Below are 16,867 nucleotides of genomic sequence, written 5' to 3' on the forward strand. Positions count from 1 at the left end.
TTTCTGTTTCCTTAGCAGTGGGAATTCACCAGCTTTACTGATGCAATGCAGTTATGTGGCAGTTCTTCAAGCTAAACCCAGTGGGAAGTTTGCTTCCCAGATGGCACTGTTTGACAGCAGCTCTGGGACACAGTGTGGCTCCCCAGGAAGCAGTGGTAGCTGTTGGAGCCAGGCCCTTTGGAAGAGGATCTGGTTTCCTAGCATTCTGTTACTGTCACATTTTGAGGACTAAGGCACATGCAAAGAACTGGAGCAGACATGAGCTTTGCATTCACCCTCTTCCACTGGGCATTGCAGGTGGCTTTTCCAAATGTCTTCTTTTTTTATAAACAGGAAAAAGGGTAGTATTTTTATTCCTTGCCTCGATACATTTCTTATTCTTGGGTCTTTTGCTGTTTATACAGCAAATGTACTGTTCAAAGACTGCAGCAGCAGCAGCAGAGTGTGACAAACATCAAAATCTTTGGGATCACTGAGCATCTTTTCATTCTGGGCATCTCCACAGCAGATGAGCCTTGTCCTGATGGAGCCTCCTGGAATTACTGTACCAGCATCATGACATGGTATCTGTCACCAGGGAGCTGCACCATGTATCTCTCACAAGCACCAGCAGCACGATGAGTGCACCCACAAACCAGAGGCAAACACAGCGGCATCTGTGCAAACACATTGCACACCCTCAGGCACACAAAGTGCCGCTGACAGCACTGAGAATTGCCAAGTGCTGGAATGTGCAGGAACAGCCAGAGGTTTGGATTTGCTGTTTTGACTGTTCCCATTCTCCTTCCATCGCAGTGGTGGAAGTAACACGAGGCAGGACATAAAGAGAAATACCCTGCAAAGGGATGAGAGGTGCAGCATATTTGCATGATCCAATGACACTGGGGACTGACTGTGCACATGATAACCTGCTGCAGAAAACACACAGGTGAGATCAAGTGTCCATCCTGACTGAGCCACACTGACACAGCTAGACTTCCTAATTTAGGAAGAAACAAGTATTCTCAGGAGGAGGAGACGCTCATCCTCTGACCCTGCCACCCACCGGCAATACCCAACTCCAGCACACAAACCCAGCACGCCCTGCAAGGTCACTGTAGAATGAGTGATGACAGACAGCACAATCACCACTACTGTTATTTTTCCAAAGAGATCAGCTAGGAATATGTTTAATTTTTTGAAGAGAGATTTAGAGAGGTCCAAGCTCTGAACCAGGCCCTGAAAAGAAACAAAGAATAACGGGTCATTGTTATCCATGGATATTCATTTACATGGCAGCACTGAGCATTCAGGAAATGTAAGAAGTTTCCTACATGGGCAATAACAATATCTTCTTTCATACCATAAGGACTTCCCAGAATTTTTCCTGTATACTAGATGGCTGAAATAGAAATACTTGATTTTAGAGCCACCAAGGAGTTAGACTGAAGTGACTGAAGCCATTGCTTCAGAAGGGCTCTTAGAAAAGCCCAGAAAAAAACCCAGATCTAAGTGCAGGCTTGAGAGAAGGGCTCGTAGTTTCACATCCAACCACATTTGGTCAGTGAAAACCTGAATACTGGTTGTTTACTACCTGAACGATTTACCTAAAACTACTTCTGAATAATCATAAATCATCAAAGCAGCTGTCGGCCGCCAGGCAGCCTCCAAACACACATCAAGAGCCAACATAACAGCTTAAAAAAATCCTGCAAATGCGTAGAATGATTTGACTCATTTAATTGCTTAAATCAAGCCAAAATCCAGTTTAATGATACCCTTATAAACAAAGAATATGTCACAAATAACGAGTCAACAGAAATACATGTTTAACACAAAGAAGTAAAACTGGTTCTGTGGCAGATGCTCGTTTACATATGTATTGATTTAATTACAGATTTCTCTCCCTCCTTTCAAGATTGCTAAAAAAGATTCAGAACACAATCCCAGAACTGCTCAAACTGAGCCAGAGAGACTAGAGACACTAATTTTTTCCTTTGATTGTGCCTATAGAGATGTGCAACATTCCTGCTCTTATTGACATAAACAAAGTCAGAGGCACGGGCGGGACTGCCACAGCTTCAGCTCCTGATGCTCTGCTGCATGTGAGGAAGCTTGTGCCTGTCTTCATAAGCATAAAAGCCAGAATTGGGTCAGGAAATCCTCGGGTTTTCAGTCGGCATTAAAGCAAATTTCTGTGCATGCTGCAGCTGTCTGTATGAGAGACGAGGCGAGTGGATGTGCACAGGGGAATAAACCTGGCTCTGGGTTCCTGCACTCCTCAGTTTGCAAAGCCACAGAAAGCATTTTTCCCAGGCAAGGAGGGGCAATAGAGAAGGTTCTTATTTCCCTGAAACTCCTCCCTTCCCAAGAGTTTCTGCATGGAGACAGGCAGGAGTTCTCATTAGTCACTGTTACAAGGTTGTTTTGTGCCCTACAGCCTGTCAGTGTGGGAAATCTGCCTGGAATCAGAGCAGGCTGCCAGCCTGCTGCAGCCTGGACAGCACCAGCACCCTGCAGGATGATTCCAGAGCTGCTTCACAGACTGTCATTTCTCAACAGTATTTTCAGGCTGCTTTCCTGTCAAGCAAGGGGAAAAAGACCCAACAAACAAAAGCACCTACTTTTTGGGATATCACTACACAGCCTATGGGCAGACAATGGGTTTCTACGCAGGCAGAGGAGTCACCTTTTGTGCCTGTGCCGGGAGGATTCTGCTCAGGGATGCCTTGAGGGACGACAGTGCGTGCTGCATCCCTGGACTCGCTGTCTGCCCATGTCTGTGGCTTTGCCTCCTGATCTTCCCCATCACTGCGCCATCCCATGGGTGTTCCTACAAAACATGAGGTCCACAACAGCGTGTTTTGAACAACAGACCTAGAAGCCTCCTCATCAGACCCAGCTCATCCTCCAGCCCTGCCCAGGCAGGAGTTAGTCATGCACTGTCAGCAGCTCAGCCCTGGCTTGGGGGGCAGAGGAGCCCCACTGACCAGCTCTGTACAAGACACCACCTTGTAGGTGATGCATATGGATTTTATGCCTTAAATCCATCAAATAAATGGAATTCTCAGTAATATTTTTTTTTTGCAAGAAGAAGGACAAATGGTGCAACCATGATCCTGATCCTACATATATGGATAAACACAGAAAAACAGTCCAACTTGCCCAGGGCAAGTGTTGGGCAATCAGTTCATGCTCTGTTGGCAAATGAAGAGGTCAGCAAGAGGGTGATTAGATCCTGTATGGAGCAGAGTGGAAACATCCCCAGCCCCTCCTGCCCCTGCCCTTTAACTCAGAGTAAATCACTCACCTTCGTGCTATGCAGAGACCTCAGGTCCTGTGCACCCAGCACGTGGTGCAGTCCTTGGTGCTGTTTTTCTAGCAAAGCAGGATAATGTCTGGCTGGTCTTTGCACACTTACAGTCAGCAGTCATTGGTGCAGCCTTGGGAAGGGGAAAAAAAGAGTATTTTGATTCTAATCTTTTCTTAAAACATGGCACAAATCCAGCACCAACAAATAATGTGGGATAGGTGGAACTGTGATAGTATCACACGTCTCAAATGTCTTGGTTATGTGACAGCTTGGCTAAAGCCAGGAAACTTTCCTTAGGCTCTACTTAGTCTACCTTAAAAAACACAAACAAACAACTTTATGCATCAAAAAGTCCAGCTGGAGGACTTTCCTAATTGCCCATAATTTTTAATTAGCCCTTGTGTTTTCCCCTGAAGTGGCTTGAGTGCAGTACCCAGACTGCACACAGTGTTCCTTGTGCTGGTGAGCTGCACACGGTGACTGCTCTAAATATCATTTATCCAGCACACAGTTGAGGCTCAACAACATTTGGGCAGTTTACAAGAAGCAATATTGTTCCTCCCTGCCCTGCAGAGAGCCTGGCTGTTCTGCATTAGTCCACACTGCTCTACAACCTGCACAGAACTGGAGGTCTTGGTTTCCAGAGCCACAACCAGATGCAGTCAGACTCGGGGGTTGCTGCAGTAGCTGGATGGGGTCCACAGAACTTCGAGATAATCAGACATTCAAGGCCTCCACAGGAACTAATCTTTAAAGACTAAGAAAGGGTTGATCTTCTGCAAGGCTAAATCAAAGGGTTATCGCTTGGCCACATCTCTAAGCCTACAAACACAGGGTAACAGATGAAGCCTGTGTGTGCAGGGGTGCTTTCCCCCTGCTGTCCAGGCACAGGTAGACATTGTTCAATAGGCAGCTGGTACAGGATTATTTTAGGCTGTGCTCAGTTACCAGAGATGCCCTTTGAGTGTTTGGTACATTCAGTTTCCTGCCATCCACTCCATTTGTTTCTGTTTGGTAGAGGGATTCACCTGAAGTGACACCTCTCTCTGGTAAAACACAGTATTGGGAGCTAATCAAGTGCTTTATATTTCTGAGCATAGAAACTTTTTGTTTTAATTGTGCTGTGTGGGAAAGAGCTGTTGTTTTATCCCTGTCTCAGGTGGAAGGATCTTAAGCAGGAGATGCAATACTGTTGTATTTCAGAATGAAATGCTGCCTGATAATATTTTTATAACCCTGTACTGTATCCAGAATTAGCCATGTGGAGAAAGAGAAGTGGGAAAAACACAAATTTCCCCACTCAGACACAAATCCAGAGTCTGCAAATCCCAGGCTGGGGCAATGGGGCAGATGAGGGTACAGAGGTGAGGATGAAGGTCGGCAAAGCAGCCACCTTTCTGAGGGGTTTGCAGCCCCCAACTTAACCCCCACCTAGAAACCAGGCTGGGGGGGGGAGGGTGAACCAGCAGCAGGGGCACTGGGCTCAGTCACGTTCATGGTGGCTCGTAGAGAACTCAGAGTCTCCTGCTGGACCCTGTTTTGGGGAACACCACATCTGAGGCGGCCACAGCCAGCTTGGCTCAGCCAGCTCCGTTATGGCTCCAGCCATGAAAACATCCTCTGAGCTGTCCCGGAGAGCCCTTGGCCCTGTGTCACAGCCCAGCTGCTGATTGTCCACCCCTCAGCCACCTTTACATCCCCTCAGCAAAGAAATTGTGATCTGTGTGATGCAACCATAGTGTTGTTTGTGCAGCGATATTGTCAGTGCAGTGACACGCAGCCCTCTGACACAGCCTGGGATGTCCCTGAAACAAGGGAGCATCCCTCTCCCAGCAAACAAGGCACCAAACCCACCAGTTTGCACCCGTTTTCTGCTGAAATCCTCCAAGAATAATGATATATGACAACTAAGGGGAATACCAAGCTCTCAGTGGATCAGCAGCTAAGTGGAACAGAGCCTTGAATCCAAAACATGCAATGTATTAAACCAGACAGTACAGGAAAACATCACAGAACAAAGTGGTGCAACAACACTTCTACTCAGGAGCAGGACTGTCTTGCTTGGCAGAGCCTGCCAGGAAAGAGGATTAAAAACCACAAGATGGTAAAAAATTCCAGTGATGAGTGAGTGTTTACCAAAGGCTACATGCCACGTGGGTACATGAGGTGTCCCTTGCTCACCTGGGGTGGGACAAATTAATTGACACCTGAACAAAAAGGAAAGCAACAACAGCTTGCGTTCCCTTCTCTGAAAGGGATGATCCTTCCTGTCTTATTTATTTATTTATATAACCTTTAGGTATTTTTTTCATAGCAAAAGAATATCTCGTTTGTCATTGCAGTCTGGGACTATTTTTAACACTAGCAATGAGTGACTAAAGTGGGGTGGAGTAGCTAAACCAGCTCGCTGCTCCCAGCCACCCACAGGGTTTATCTGACCATCAGAGGGGGAGCTGGAGCAGGGCCAGCCCTCGTGAGGAGGCAGAGCAAGACACCTGCAAAGTGTCTGTGTCCTGGGACACACATGGTGAAAAAATGCACACCACTTCCTGCTGATTAAAAAAGGGCCCAGACTCCTCACAGGGCAGGCATGTCCAATGCTTGAGTATTTCTCTGCATCAGTCTCTGACCAGAGTCCACAGAGCATGTAGTTTGCATCTCACCTGCCCATCAGAAAAAGACAGAAGAAAAGCCATCTGTGCAAACAAGTCATTCCTGGACTAGAGGATGCCCAAAGGAAGGCAAATAGTGGTTTCTCACAGTAAATTACTAAATCAATAAACTACTAAAAATCAGGAAGTCAGTAAATTACTACAAAATCGTGGAATCGTTAAGATTGAAAATACCTCCAAGATCATCAAGTCCAACCATTAACCCAGCATCACCACATTCACCACTTAAACTGCATCCCCAAGAGCCACCTCCTCATGCCTTTGGAACACTTCCAGGGATGTAACACCCGGCCCCCGCCTGTCCTTCTGGGCGGTCTCTGCAGAGGTGCGCTGGCACTCGGGGAGTCGGGAGCTGTTGAAATGGATACATCCCACATCCCTTCTCCCATCACCACCACGACTGCTGCATTCAGAGGAGGGATCAAAACTAACCGTGGGAAGTACCAGATGGCAGCTGCTGAACACAGCGAGCTGGCTGCCAAGTCCTTCCCAGCAAAAGAGCGCGCGGACGGAATGGGAATGAAGGCACGGTCACTGGAGCATGACAGCACTGGGAACACAGCACCAGCCTCAGCTGAAAAGCAAGAAACACTTCACTCTGGACAAAAATATTCTAGAGGACCACGTGTGTATCTAGAGTTTTTTAATATATATATATTAGATACACATAAAAATAAAAGCCTACCTAATGTGGGGAACTGCTGTGAAATGTTCAAACCTCTATTCATACTAAGTCATGGAAAGCAAGTTGTGCTGATGGGTTAAAACTGTGTTTATTGCAGAAGAACAGAGAGATGCCATCAAACCCCAGCACGCTCTGGTGCACATTGCTGTGGTGGTGTGAGACAAAACACAGGAGCAGCAGAGCCTCTGTCCCCCAGCCCTCCACCCTGTCATCATTCTTCTAGCAGCCAGGACAGAGAGCAAGCACACATATGCCCAGTGTGGAGCCTGCACTGACAAGGGGCCCAGGCACCCTTGGGCTTCTTGGACATTTGTTCCCTTTTTCCAGGTCTGCCAGACAGCTGGACAGTGAGGACCCAGTACTGCCAAACCTTGCAGCAATGGCTCACAGCGTCACCCTGTCAAGGCAGAAGCAGTGATGCCTCGTGTGTGTGCAATAAGGGACATGCATTTTAAAACAATGTGGGTTTTTTTCCCCACACTGTTCAACCCCACTTGGTTGATACACCAGAAACACAGGATTAATAAGTCACCTTGAGTATTTCCCAGCTGTGACATGCACAGGGCCAAACTGTTCGATGAAGCACTACGAGTATTTAAATACACTGTTATATGTCTTCTAAGACCTCAGAGAGAAATTATTTGAGCATTTTCATTTAGAAGGGATGGCAGAGGGAGAAGAAAATAATATTTCACTATTTTGAAGCAAATGGAATCATAGCACATGTCAGTAAGGCAGACGTATAAAGTACAGCTTGGAAATCTTGGCTTCAGCCCATAGAGGAAGTCAGATTGATTATATTACCATGTAACCTTAAAAATCTGGGAAGTGATTTGGGATAACAAAAAGAAAACTACTTGGAGAGCTATTCAAAAAATGAAAACAGAAGAAAGATAATTTTGTGGAAATATTAAAACCCAGTAATTTTTTTTCAGTGCTCATCTCTAGGGAGACAGGATGTTGCTCTATCTTTTATTAGTTTAGTTAAAACTGTTCCTCTTGCATGTGATCTCAGATTGGTCTAGAGCATGTATCTGCTACAGCAAACTTGCAAGATACAAGATGGGATTTTAAAAAATTTTTCTTTTCAAGTCACTTCCATAAACACCTAAAGTTGCTGAACTAAAATTATTTATAAAATTACACAAGGTGTTATAACTGGAGAAGTGGCAGCAGAGACATGTGATATAACAGTCACAACCACTTATACCAGCTCAGGCTTTGTCCTACAAACTCACAAGCTCCAGGATCTCAAAGGTCAAATTTCCTTGAGCAACTGCAAAGAGATGTCTGAAAAAGTTAATCATTCTCCTTTATATTAAATTAATATATAGCTAATGGAAAAGGAGAAAAACAAACCCAAATCTTTTTTATCCTTAGGATTTACAATAAAGGCTAAGCAATATCTCTGACTGCAGGGATCACACACACAAACCTAGAGACAGGAGGTTTTACTCACAGTAGCTTCTGCAAATGTATTTGCCAAGGATGAGTGGTGAAGCAAGGGGGGATCTGAATGTGTGTTTCAGTCTTGATGCACAGTTCAATCTGCCACTTGTGCTGCACAGAGGAGCATCAAGACTCTCTGTTCAGCTGCTCTGAGGTCTGGGGGATGCAGCCACCACAAAGGGTTTGACTCCTGTTTCTTCAGCTGGCCCAGTCCTTCATGCTCGGTAATTCAAAATTCAACTCCACTGAGTTTATTTAGAAAAAGAACCTTTTACAGCTGCAGAGAGGCTGGGAAAATAGAGCATTCCTACCTCCAGCTTTTTGCTCAGTGGTATTTTAATTGCACCCAATGAGGATCCAGGTTGCCTCTCAGAGCCAGTGTGAATTCACTACTTTCTAGAGGTTGGTTATACAACATTGAGAGGGCAAACCAGAGCCTTCAGACATAAGCATATTATATAGTTTCCAAAGAATATCCATGGGAATTGCAAGTAGGGTTACAAATTGCTGTGCTTTCAAAACATAAACATGATTATGTGCTTTGCTGACCCGTGGTTGTCTTGAAGTCTCTTGCCCAGGACCTAAGACTATTTTAAACAATCTGGAGGTATCGAGTCAAGCTAAGAAGCTGCAGCATCGAATTTATGCAAACTGCAACCCTGCACTTACCAGTTATCAACTGCATTGATAATAATTGTGCTTCTTATCAAGAGAGGGCAAATGAATAAACACAGAAAGATTAAAAAATGCTAAGAGTCCTTTCAAGAGGGCAACATGAAAAGCCTTAAGTAGACAATATTTCTCCACAACAAACATACCGTCAGGTTTAATACCACAGCTATTAGAAATTATTTACTGTATAGAAAAAGATGATTTTTTCATTCCCCAAATAGTAAATAGTACATGTATTCTTCCAGCTGAGAGAAAAAGCACAGGATAGCTGCAATTCATTTCTTCTTGATTCACAGTTGCAAATAATAAAAGTTCACAGAAAGAACTTTCTCTTTCAGAATAAAGTAGAAACATCCATTTGCTAAAAGTACAAATCTTGTCTTCTGTCATGAATCTGAATACCTGAAAGACACAGCAGCATCAGTAGAGTCAAACAGCACATTCCATGCAATCTCCTAAGGTGTTGTGCAAACAAAATTGCACCTTTGGATCTGGTGCAAAAGAGCCCTTACTAGAATAACCAGAATGACCCATCCTAAGTATCCCCAAAACATTGCACATAAAGGAACCAACACCAGGGTATGACCCAGTCTTCTCAAGAGACTAATAAAAATATGGAAGCCTGAAGGCTTTGGGAGTAATTTCTTAGCCCAGCTCTCCTAGCAGTGTGGTGGGTTTGTTGGTGCAAACTGCAGCAGTGCCAGCACAGGGGTCCAACAGGGACCTCAGCCTGAAGCCAGGTGCTTGAGGTACAAATCAAGGGGTATTCCATCTTTCTAGGATCTGAAACTTGGACAACCAGTGAAAAACAGGCATCACGAAATGGTAGCCTGATGGTATAAAAACTAAAGTACGTGGGGTTAAAAAAATCATGTATCTCATTTTAATATAACATAATTTTTTATTCTTCTTTGTTAATGTGGTTATGGGAGGTGATGTGTCTATCTGGGGAAAAACAAGCTTTTGAAATACAGCCTGGAAGCAAATAAGGAAACATCTTTATTTCTGCATGTATAAGCAGAATATTTAAGAATGTCCTTCATAGGTGAGCACTGATTTGTTCCAAACCTGCTGCTTTCATTACTCACCTGCAGTGGCATGGCTTACGCTGGGATTTTCTGAGTCTTGGTAAGAGCTTCCTTTCCTCTCTTAAAAAAAAAAAAAATCATAAAAAATACCAGGGATGAGGAGAGATTCAACACAGAGCTAAAAGTAGACAGTAATTCCTAAAGAAACCTTGTGCTTTTGCAGCCCAGCCTATAGCACAGGTGCTGGGGAGCTCTGTACTGTCTGGCACAGCAACATACGCTTCCATAAATATAAATATCAGCTGTTCTGAAACATGACACAGCACAAGAAGTATATTTAACAGATAGAGGCAGGAGACAGGGACTCCCACAGCCAGACTAAATGCACAAATCCGAGGGATTTGCCAAAGACTCCCTGTGAACATGGACCAGCCATTTCTTATCAATCCTTCTTGTTTGATAAGTACATGTGTGGTGTTACACATGTGGTGTTAAGAGGCTCCCTGAATATTCAGAAAGGCCCTGTAAACATCCTGAAAGAAAAGGCAATGGCTGGGGAATACTGAGCTGTTTAATTTCCTTTTCAGTTTTTCCCCACTCGTTTTCTTTTTGAAATTTTGGGGAAAAATGTCTACTTCTGTTAACAGTGCTTCCCTGTTTTGACCCCAAAGACTACTTTCACAAAATATCTTCTTTTCTGGAGGAGTCATTTCTTGAGGTTCCCAAGCCTTGATAGGCTCACATTGCCCACTTGGGGGAAGAGGGCACCTAACCTTGTTCTTAAATTAAATCCTAGAAGTACAGGCAATGTCTTTAAAGTAATTAGACTGTCATTTATCAGGCAAAAAGACTAGAATGAGTACCTGTGCAACACATACGTAAAGCCTCAGCTCAATCTATGTAACATGAGCAGAAAGTTTGCATTCCAAGTGAAGACAGAGCACTCTCCCTTTTCCATGCACAGACATAGACAGGCATCAGACACTGGAGCAGGAATGAGTTAACAAAACACCTACAGCTGGGGTCCTCATAACAACACAGCTTTGGTGTATCCTCAAAAGAGAAACTGTGGATAAACTCCTGTTTGTACCTGCAGGTAGTCTTTAGCTCATATTCTGCCAAATTACTGCTGGTGCAGTTTCGAAACTGGGTAACCAGTAGGTATTTCACAGCTGGTTATTTTTCAAAACCTAAGCCTCAGGATTGCTCCTTCACATGCCTGGTCCTTTTTATCTAGAAGCACCAAGTAGGACATGCTGTATTTTTCCAGCAGACTCCCTAAACAATTTCACAACCCTTTTTCTTGGAGACCAGTGTTGAGCTGCCTGACTGGGGAACACCCAGGAACAGCAATGCAGGCACAGGGCACCAGGGCTCCAGCCAGGAAGCTTGATCCCAGACAGCTTCTCAAAGGCTGAAATTACTCACAAGGGAGCAATTTTATCCAGCAGATCTAGCTGCTGGGGGGACCTAAGCTCCTGGGAAACAGATTTCAGTCATCCACCATCTTTCTGCTGTGTGCTGGTGGTATCTAGTATTGGTATTCCTACTAGTTGTTGATAATAAATAACCAGCAATCATCACTTCTGTGGGAATTGCATTAGCTCTGGGATATCTGCAGGGAGCAAACGCAGCCTCTGACAGGCAGGGCAGCAGTGCTTCATGGCAGGCAGCAGTCAGCCAGGAGACAAGGCAAGGCTGGCCCTCCAGCCCCTGTACCCTCATCATTCCAGCTACAGACAGAGACTGGGAGGCAGAAAAACCCCGACCATGCTGGTTAGGGCTGCAGCTTCCCATCCTGTATTCAGAACATCATTACCACCCTGCACAGTGAGGCTGTCCAGGGATCTTTCCTGACCACCCCTTTCTGGTCCCAGTAAGGGAGCATCTGTTACACATCATAACTGCTACCTATGGGGCAGAGATCCTGATAGCACTGTGAATAACGTTTATATTTGTTTAAAATATCTCCCCAGTGTAAGCCAGAAGGTAAAATACTGTGCAAGTAGGCAATGCACATTGTTTGATTAAACCATACTATGCAGCTAATCAATCCCAAGTACCACAGCTCACATCATGTTTACCTATTGAAGTTTGAGAAGCTTAGGAACAGACTGTATTTTTTTGACTCTTTACATAAGATGCCATCAAAGAATAAAGTGATAGTAAGTATTTTCTTACCTCCCCCAGGAGCTGAACTTTGACTCATATTTTGTAACCTGGCAGGTCCAGTCATACAAGCAGAACTCGAGTGTTGCTTCACGGTACATTCTTGCATGGATGTCAGGCACCTTTCCTGCTGCAGGAGGCCGAGGAGAGAACCGTATTTCCTGTCAGAGATGGGTTCATCCACCACGTGCAGGTTGGGCAGGGCAGGATGATACACGGAACTGGTGACACCGGGAGACCCGATGGAAGGGAAGGGCCACAGATCTGCGGGTTGAGCTGGGTGACTGCGCAGAGCTGACGGCTGGTACTGGCCTCCCATACCGGCAGCAGAAAAATTCAGGCCGGAATTTGACATGCTTGTGGCGGAAGATGACGGGTATGGTTTGTAGCAATGTGATGAGAAATTCCACTGATGGGGAGACATGCCATCTACTTAAAAAGAGAAAGAAAGTATCCGAAGTCTCATCAGTTCTTACTTTTTCCTAAGGCAAATTCCAACGGACTTCTAAGGGAAGGCCACCAGATTGCATATTCATTTTTACGGAAAGATATATTCACTTTAGTGTTGCTTATCTTAAAAAACAACCCTAAATTAATATTAAAAGCAGACTAAACCACCACCACCAATACTTCCAAATAAGTATTACACGTGTTTTCTTACAGATCACTGGCATAGGCAGGTTTTTTAACAACTGTATGCTTAAACAAATACATTTTTGCAAAGACAACGACTTAAGTCATAATGCATTTAATGCATCTGACAGTGATGGCCACACTTGGCTGGAAAATGATGACCTAGTCCTGCCAACAGGCCCATGGAGAATTTGGGAATCACCCCAGCAAGCACAGGGATTTAGCCAGGAGGTCCCTGCTACATAACCCAGGACTTTACAAGTATGATTTTCATTCTTTCTGTTTGTACACAGTTCCAAATTTAAGCTCACTAGATCTTAAATTCCTTAGTGAAAGACAGTCACCCCCATCCAACACCATGGAAAGCGGCTCACCATTCTTCAGGACAACATTGTCACCCTTGTGCTTTGTGCTCAGGTCTTGTGGGTTCTTGGCATTGCTGAGAGCTCTGGAAAAATGTTCATCTACCACGCTGTTAATATCCCCTTGGAAATAGGTAAACACAACGCTCTGAGATCCCCACTCTGTTTTCACAGCTTCTTTGCTTTTACATGGCTTTGGAGAGAGCTTCCTTGTTTCTTCCATTTTTACAAACCAATCGCTCCTGAAAAAAAAAAAACAAAACAAAACAGAAAACAAAAACCAAACCAAACAAACCCAGACAGGTCAAAGCGATAATATTCAGCTTAAAGTGGCCAGTCAGTGGTGAGCCCATCTTCCTCCTGAAAATGGTAGGGCCAGAAGAACTGTGCTAGTAGGATTAGATTCTCTATCTGGGTTTCTGCTTTTTCCATGCACCTTTTCTTTACTGATTTCCTTATTATATACTTTTAACTTGGAATACTTGGGCAAAATGGGCACATCTATCTACCAGCTGTCATTTCTCACCCTAACCCTTGGCCTTAGGACCTACTGCTGTGCAAATGTGCCCTCAGGACAGAGCAGTGCTGGAATAACTGAAGCACTTAAAAAGTAATTCAGAGGTGGCACTATCACTGAATGAAGTTCAGAGTGAACATATCAAAATGCTTTGTCCATTTCTGGTTTTTGTATGGCTCAAAAAACATACTGACACAGTGAAAAAAACCCAAACCAAACCAAAACAAGAAGAACAAAAAAACCAAACCTCCACCACTCATTAGAGCTGAAAATAATAATTTTAGATAAGGTAAAGTTTGAAGTACCTTGATCACTGTCAGCACGGACCTCCACAACAAAAAGACTTCTGAGAGTAACTCGTTGCTTCACCTGTTAGAAAAAGACACTCAGATTAAATCATTAGAAATTCAAATCATGACAAATTCAAGTAAAAAACAAACAAACCCAAAGCCAAACAAATAATCTTTTTTGTTTGAAACAATTTACCTCAGAACATGATGGGTCTGCCAGTTAGTTAAACCTTTGGTAGCAAGACTGCTGAAACACACACTGTGGGCCAACCCAAAGTTACAGATTTAAGGCAGGAACTACACTAAAATAGTTTGCAGGAAGTCAACAGAAGACTATAAAAGAGTCCTTTTTGTTCTCCTTAAAAAATATCTGCTGCCAGATATGGTAAGAGTAGGACAAGGAATGTCACTGCTTGCCCTGGAGAAGCATCATTTTCATGCATTTGTGCAGTTTCTGGCCGCAGGGGAACAAGTTCCCAACCACGGTTCACACGTCCTGCCTTAATCAGAATCATATTTAGCAACACTCAGGCTACAAATGCAATGAGAAGTGCCTGCTGCTTCTATTCAATTTTCCAGACTCATTGTCAGCTCATGACACTGCATAGCATAATCAATTTACCTTGGTAGCAAAAAGAAGCCTGTTATTTTTCAGAGACCAGGCAAACCTTTGGCCAATAGCCAGTTGTACCACGCAAAACCTAATGAATCATTTGATTTATATTTCCATCCAGCTAACCCTGCAATGTGCAGCGTTGCTTAACCTATTCCTAGCATTTATCTGATTTCTTTCCTAGTCATAAACCCCCCAATCCCCAGAAGCTTCCCAATAAACATTGCACTCATCTGTGTCTCAAAGAACACCCTGAAGAGCCTGTGAATGCTGCCTTCAGGTGGTTTCTCAGAATTTCTTACACAAGAAAATACTGTTCAGGCTGCAAAGCCAAGTATGCAGGCATCAAGAAATATGAGAATTAAGGTTATCAAACCATAATCTATCACCATTTTAATCCTTCAACTACAAACTTCTTGTCCATGTTTATCACTTGCTTCTATGTCTAGTTTTGCTTGTTACCTCCATCTCCCTCCCCCTTGTGCTCTGTTCAGTTCTCCCTGCTTCACAGTCCCTTGCTCAGCCAGCCCTAATCCCCTGCCATCAATGCCAACCCGTGTTCAAACTCCAGAGTTCCTCAGTCCTTATCTTGGGATTTCCATTGCTTTGCCCCAGCTCCAGCCTCACATCCACCTAAACACAGGGATGGGAACAGGACACGTTCAGGTTGGTCACCAGCCAGGAAATGCAAGGGCATACTTTAACAGTCATCTGATTCAGAAGATAATCTTTCACAATTTTAAAACTGACCCAACTTTCCCAGACATGGACAACTTACACCAAAAAACCTTCTTCCTAATGTATAGGCACCTTCCCAAGGCCCATGAGGGGAGCAGGAACTAGCACAATGCAGCCAAACAACTGGAAGACCTTCAAGGCACAGGAAGAGGCACTATTTTTTTCCCAATCTTGTTTTAGAAAGCAACCCTCTGTTTGGGTGAAGGAACCTTCTGGTTGCTCAGCTGGAGGCCAGCACTTGCCATTGAAAATTCCAACCAAAGCAGCGAAAGCTTGGCAAAGACATCAGTGATCACATGGCCTGAGAAAGGACATCAGGCCATCCCAACAGCAAGCAGCAAACCAGCTCTTCCTACACTGCTCCGACACTACACATCAACATACAATTTAGAGAGCATTAGCTCTGGCCCAGAGGTTCACTTTTCCTGTTCCTCACTCAGTCTTTGTTCCACTTTCATTAACATGGGTTAACTGGCTCCTGACATTAATTCTGAGCTCCTTTAGCACCGTTTATTGCTGTGCAGCAGCTTGTGCGAAAATAATATATTTTAAAGAGGAAAGGTCATCTGTCTCTTTTTTGTTTTATCATTTCCTTTGAAAACCTCTTGTTCTTTCCAACAAGTAGCCATAGGAAGGCTGGATATAACCTAGGTTACATCTCAGTCCCTCAGTGATCATATGCACATGAAGAATCTAATGTCCCAGGAGGCAGGATCTAAATTCGTGGTGCTGTCTTCATTACCTGAACTTCCTATTCTTCCATCTTCCAGCAGGAAGTCTTCAAAAGAAGGCAGAAATCCTTCCAACCTGTGTCTGCCACAAACTGTTGTCAAAGTGGAGTAGAAGTGGAGCTCAGGATGAAGCAAACTCAGCTCACCTCACACTGCTCTCAGAATGGATTAATTACGGTAGAATAGTGCAAGTAATTGTCCAAGTTACTTGTCCTTAAGGTGGACAAGGAGGTGTCCTCAACACAGGCTTAAGAGAAATGGTTGTTGATGGCTCATCACAAGTGACAATACTTTAGAACGTCTCTCACATTCCTACCCTTGCTCGCAGTATTGATTGCCCATCGCTGAAGCATCAGACAGGGAACTCTTTCTGTTCTTGCTTTCATGTAGCTCAAACCAGTTTTAAAAACAAATTAAAAAAATTTCCACTTCCCAAGTATTAAGCAACAGCTTAACAAGCAGGCATTCTCTTTCATCCAGAGATAAGGGAAAAAATAAGGGAACATTTGAGAAAGTCAGTGAACGGGGGTTGGAATTATCCCTGAGTTCTCCTACCTTAACTCACTGTCAGGAGCGGTGTCACACCAGGGAGATGTTTGGGGTGCGGGATGGTCATGGTGTGTCCAGCAGGTTTGGGATCCTTCCCGGGGCCCGGCAGGCTCTGTGTGCTCTGCAGCGACTGCAGCAGGAGACAAGCCACGTTCATGAACTCCTCACACACTTTTTAGCCTCCAGCTGCGCGTGAACAAGGCGTTTCCTTCAGCCTATCTGCTAAGAATGCATGAAATGCACTCCAACAAGTCAACCAGGTTAGGAGGTTTCAGGAATGAGGAAAATAAGATTGTAAGTAGGTTTGGGTTTGTTGGTTTGTTTTCTTTTTTTTTTTTTCTTTTAAATGACAATGTGTACACAATAAAGAAGACTGTGGACTTTGGAAGAGTTTAGAGTAGGATGATGAAGTTATGGCAGACACCCAAACTTGGCCAGGATGATAAAGGTTTTTCCTATGCCAGGCT

General features: G+C 44.2%; 1 protein-coding gene across 2 annotated transcripts; it reads right to left on the minus strand.

The window, feature by feature from the left end:
- Nucleotides 1-1,726: 1,726 nt before the first annotated feature.
- On the minus strand, nucleotides 1,727-16,676 carry VGLL1 (vestigial like family member 1). 2 transcript variants are annotated; one of them, XM_032701979.1, is made up of 8 exons: nucleotides 16,407-16,676; nucleotides 13,785-13,848; nucleotides 12,975-13,204; nucleotides 11,980-12,396; nucleotides 9,859-9,918; nucleotides 8,410-9,172; nucleotides 3,290-3,422; nucleotides 1,727-2,812 (listed from the first exon to the last, which is right to left on the minus strand). In XM_032701979.1, exons 3-6 carry the CDS (start codon nucleotides 13,183-13,185, stop codon nucleotides 9,132-9,134), a joined length of 729 nt encoding a protein of 242 aa, XP_032557870.1. In that variant the 5' UTR covers nucleotides 13,186-13,204; nucleotides 13,785-13,848; nucleotides 16,407-16,676; the 3' UTR covers nucleotides 1,727-2,812; nucleotides 3,290-3,422; nucleotides 8,410-9,131. The 2 variants fall into 2 exon arrangements, with proteins under 2 accessions (XP_032557870.1, XP_032557869.1); XM_032701978.1 differs by lacking the exons at nucleotides 1,727-2,812; nucleotides 3,290-3,422 and having other exon boundaries at nucleotides 8,176-9,172; nucleotides 11,980-12,399.
- Between the last annotated feature and the right edge of the window lie 191 nt (nucleotides 16,677-16,867).

The sequence above is a fragment of the Chiroxiphia lanceolata genome, chromosome 14 (genome assembly GCF_009829145.1).
Source record: "Chiroxiphia lanceolata isolate bChiLan1 chromosome 14, bChiLan1.pri, whole genome shotgun sequence".
Lineage (NCBI taxonomy): Eukaryota > Metazoa > Chordata > Aves > Passeriformes > Pipridae > Chiroxiphia > Chiroxiphia lanceolata.

Bases quoted from the DNA above. Each gene is read 5' to 3' on its own strand.
- VGLL1 (XM_032701978.1), bottom strand. From the start codon at position 13,185: ATGGAAGAAACAAGGAAGCTCTCTCCAAAGCCATGTAAAAGCAAAGAA. The intron at 9,919-11,979 runs GTAAGAAAATAC...TTTTTTTTTAAG, and splicing joins AAGTTCAGCTCCTGGGGGAG to AGAGGAAAGGAAGCTCTTAC. The intron at 9,173-9,858 runs GTGAGTAATGAA...TGTGTCTTTCAG, and splicing joins CGTAAGCCATGCCACTGCAG to GTATTCAGATTCATGACAGA.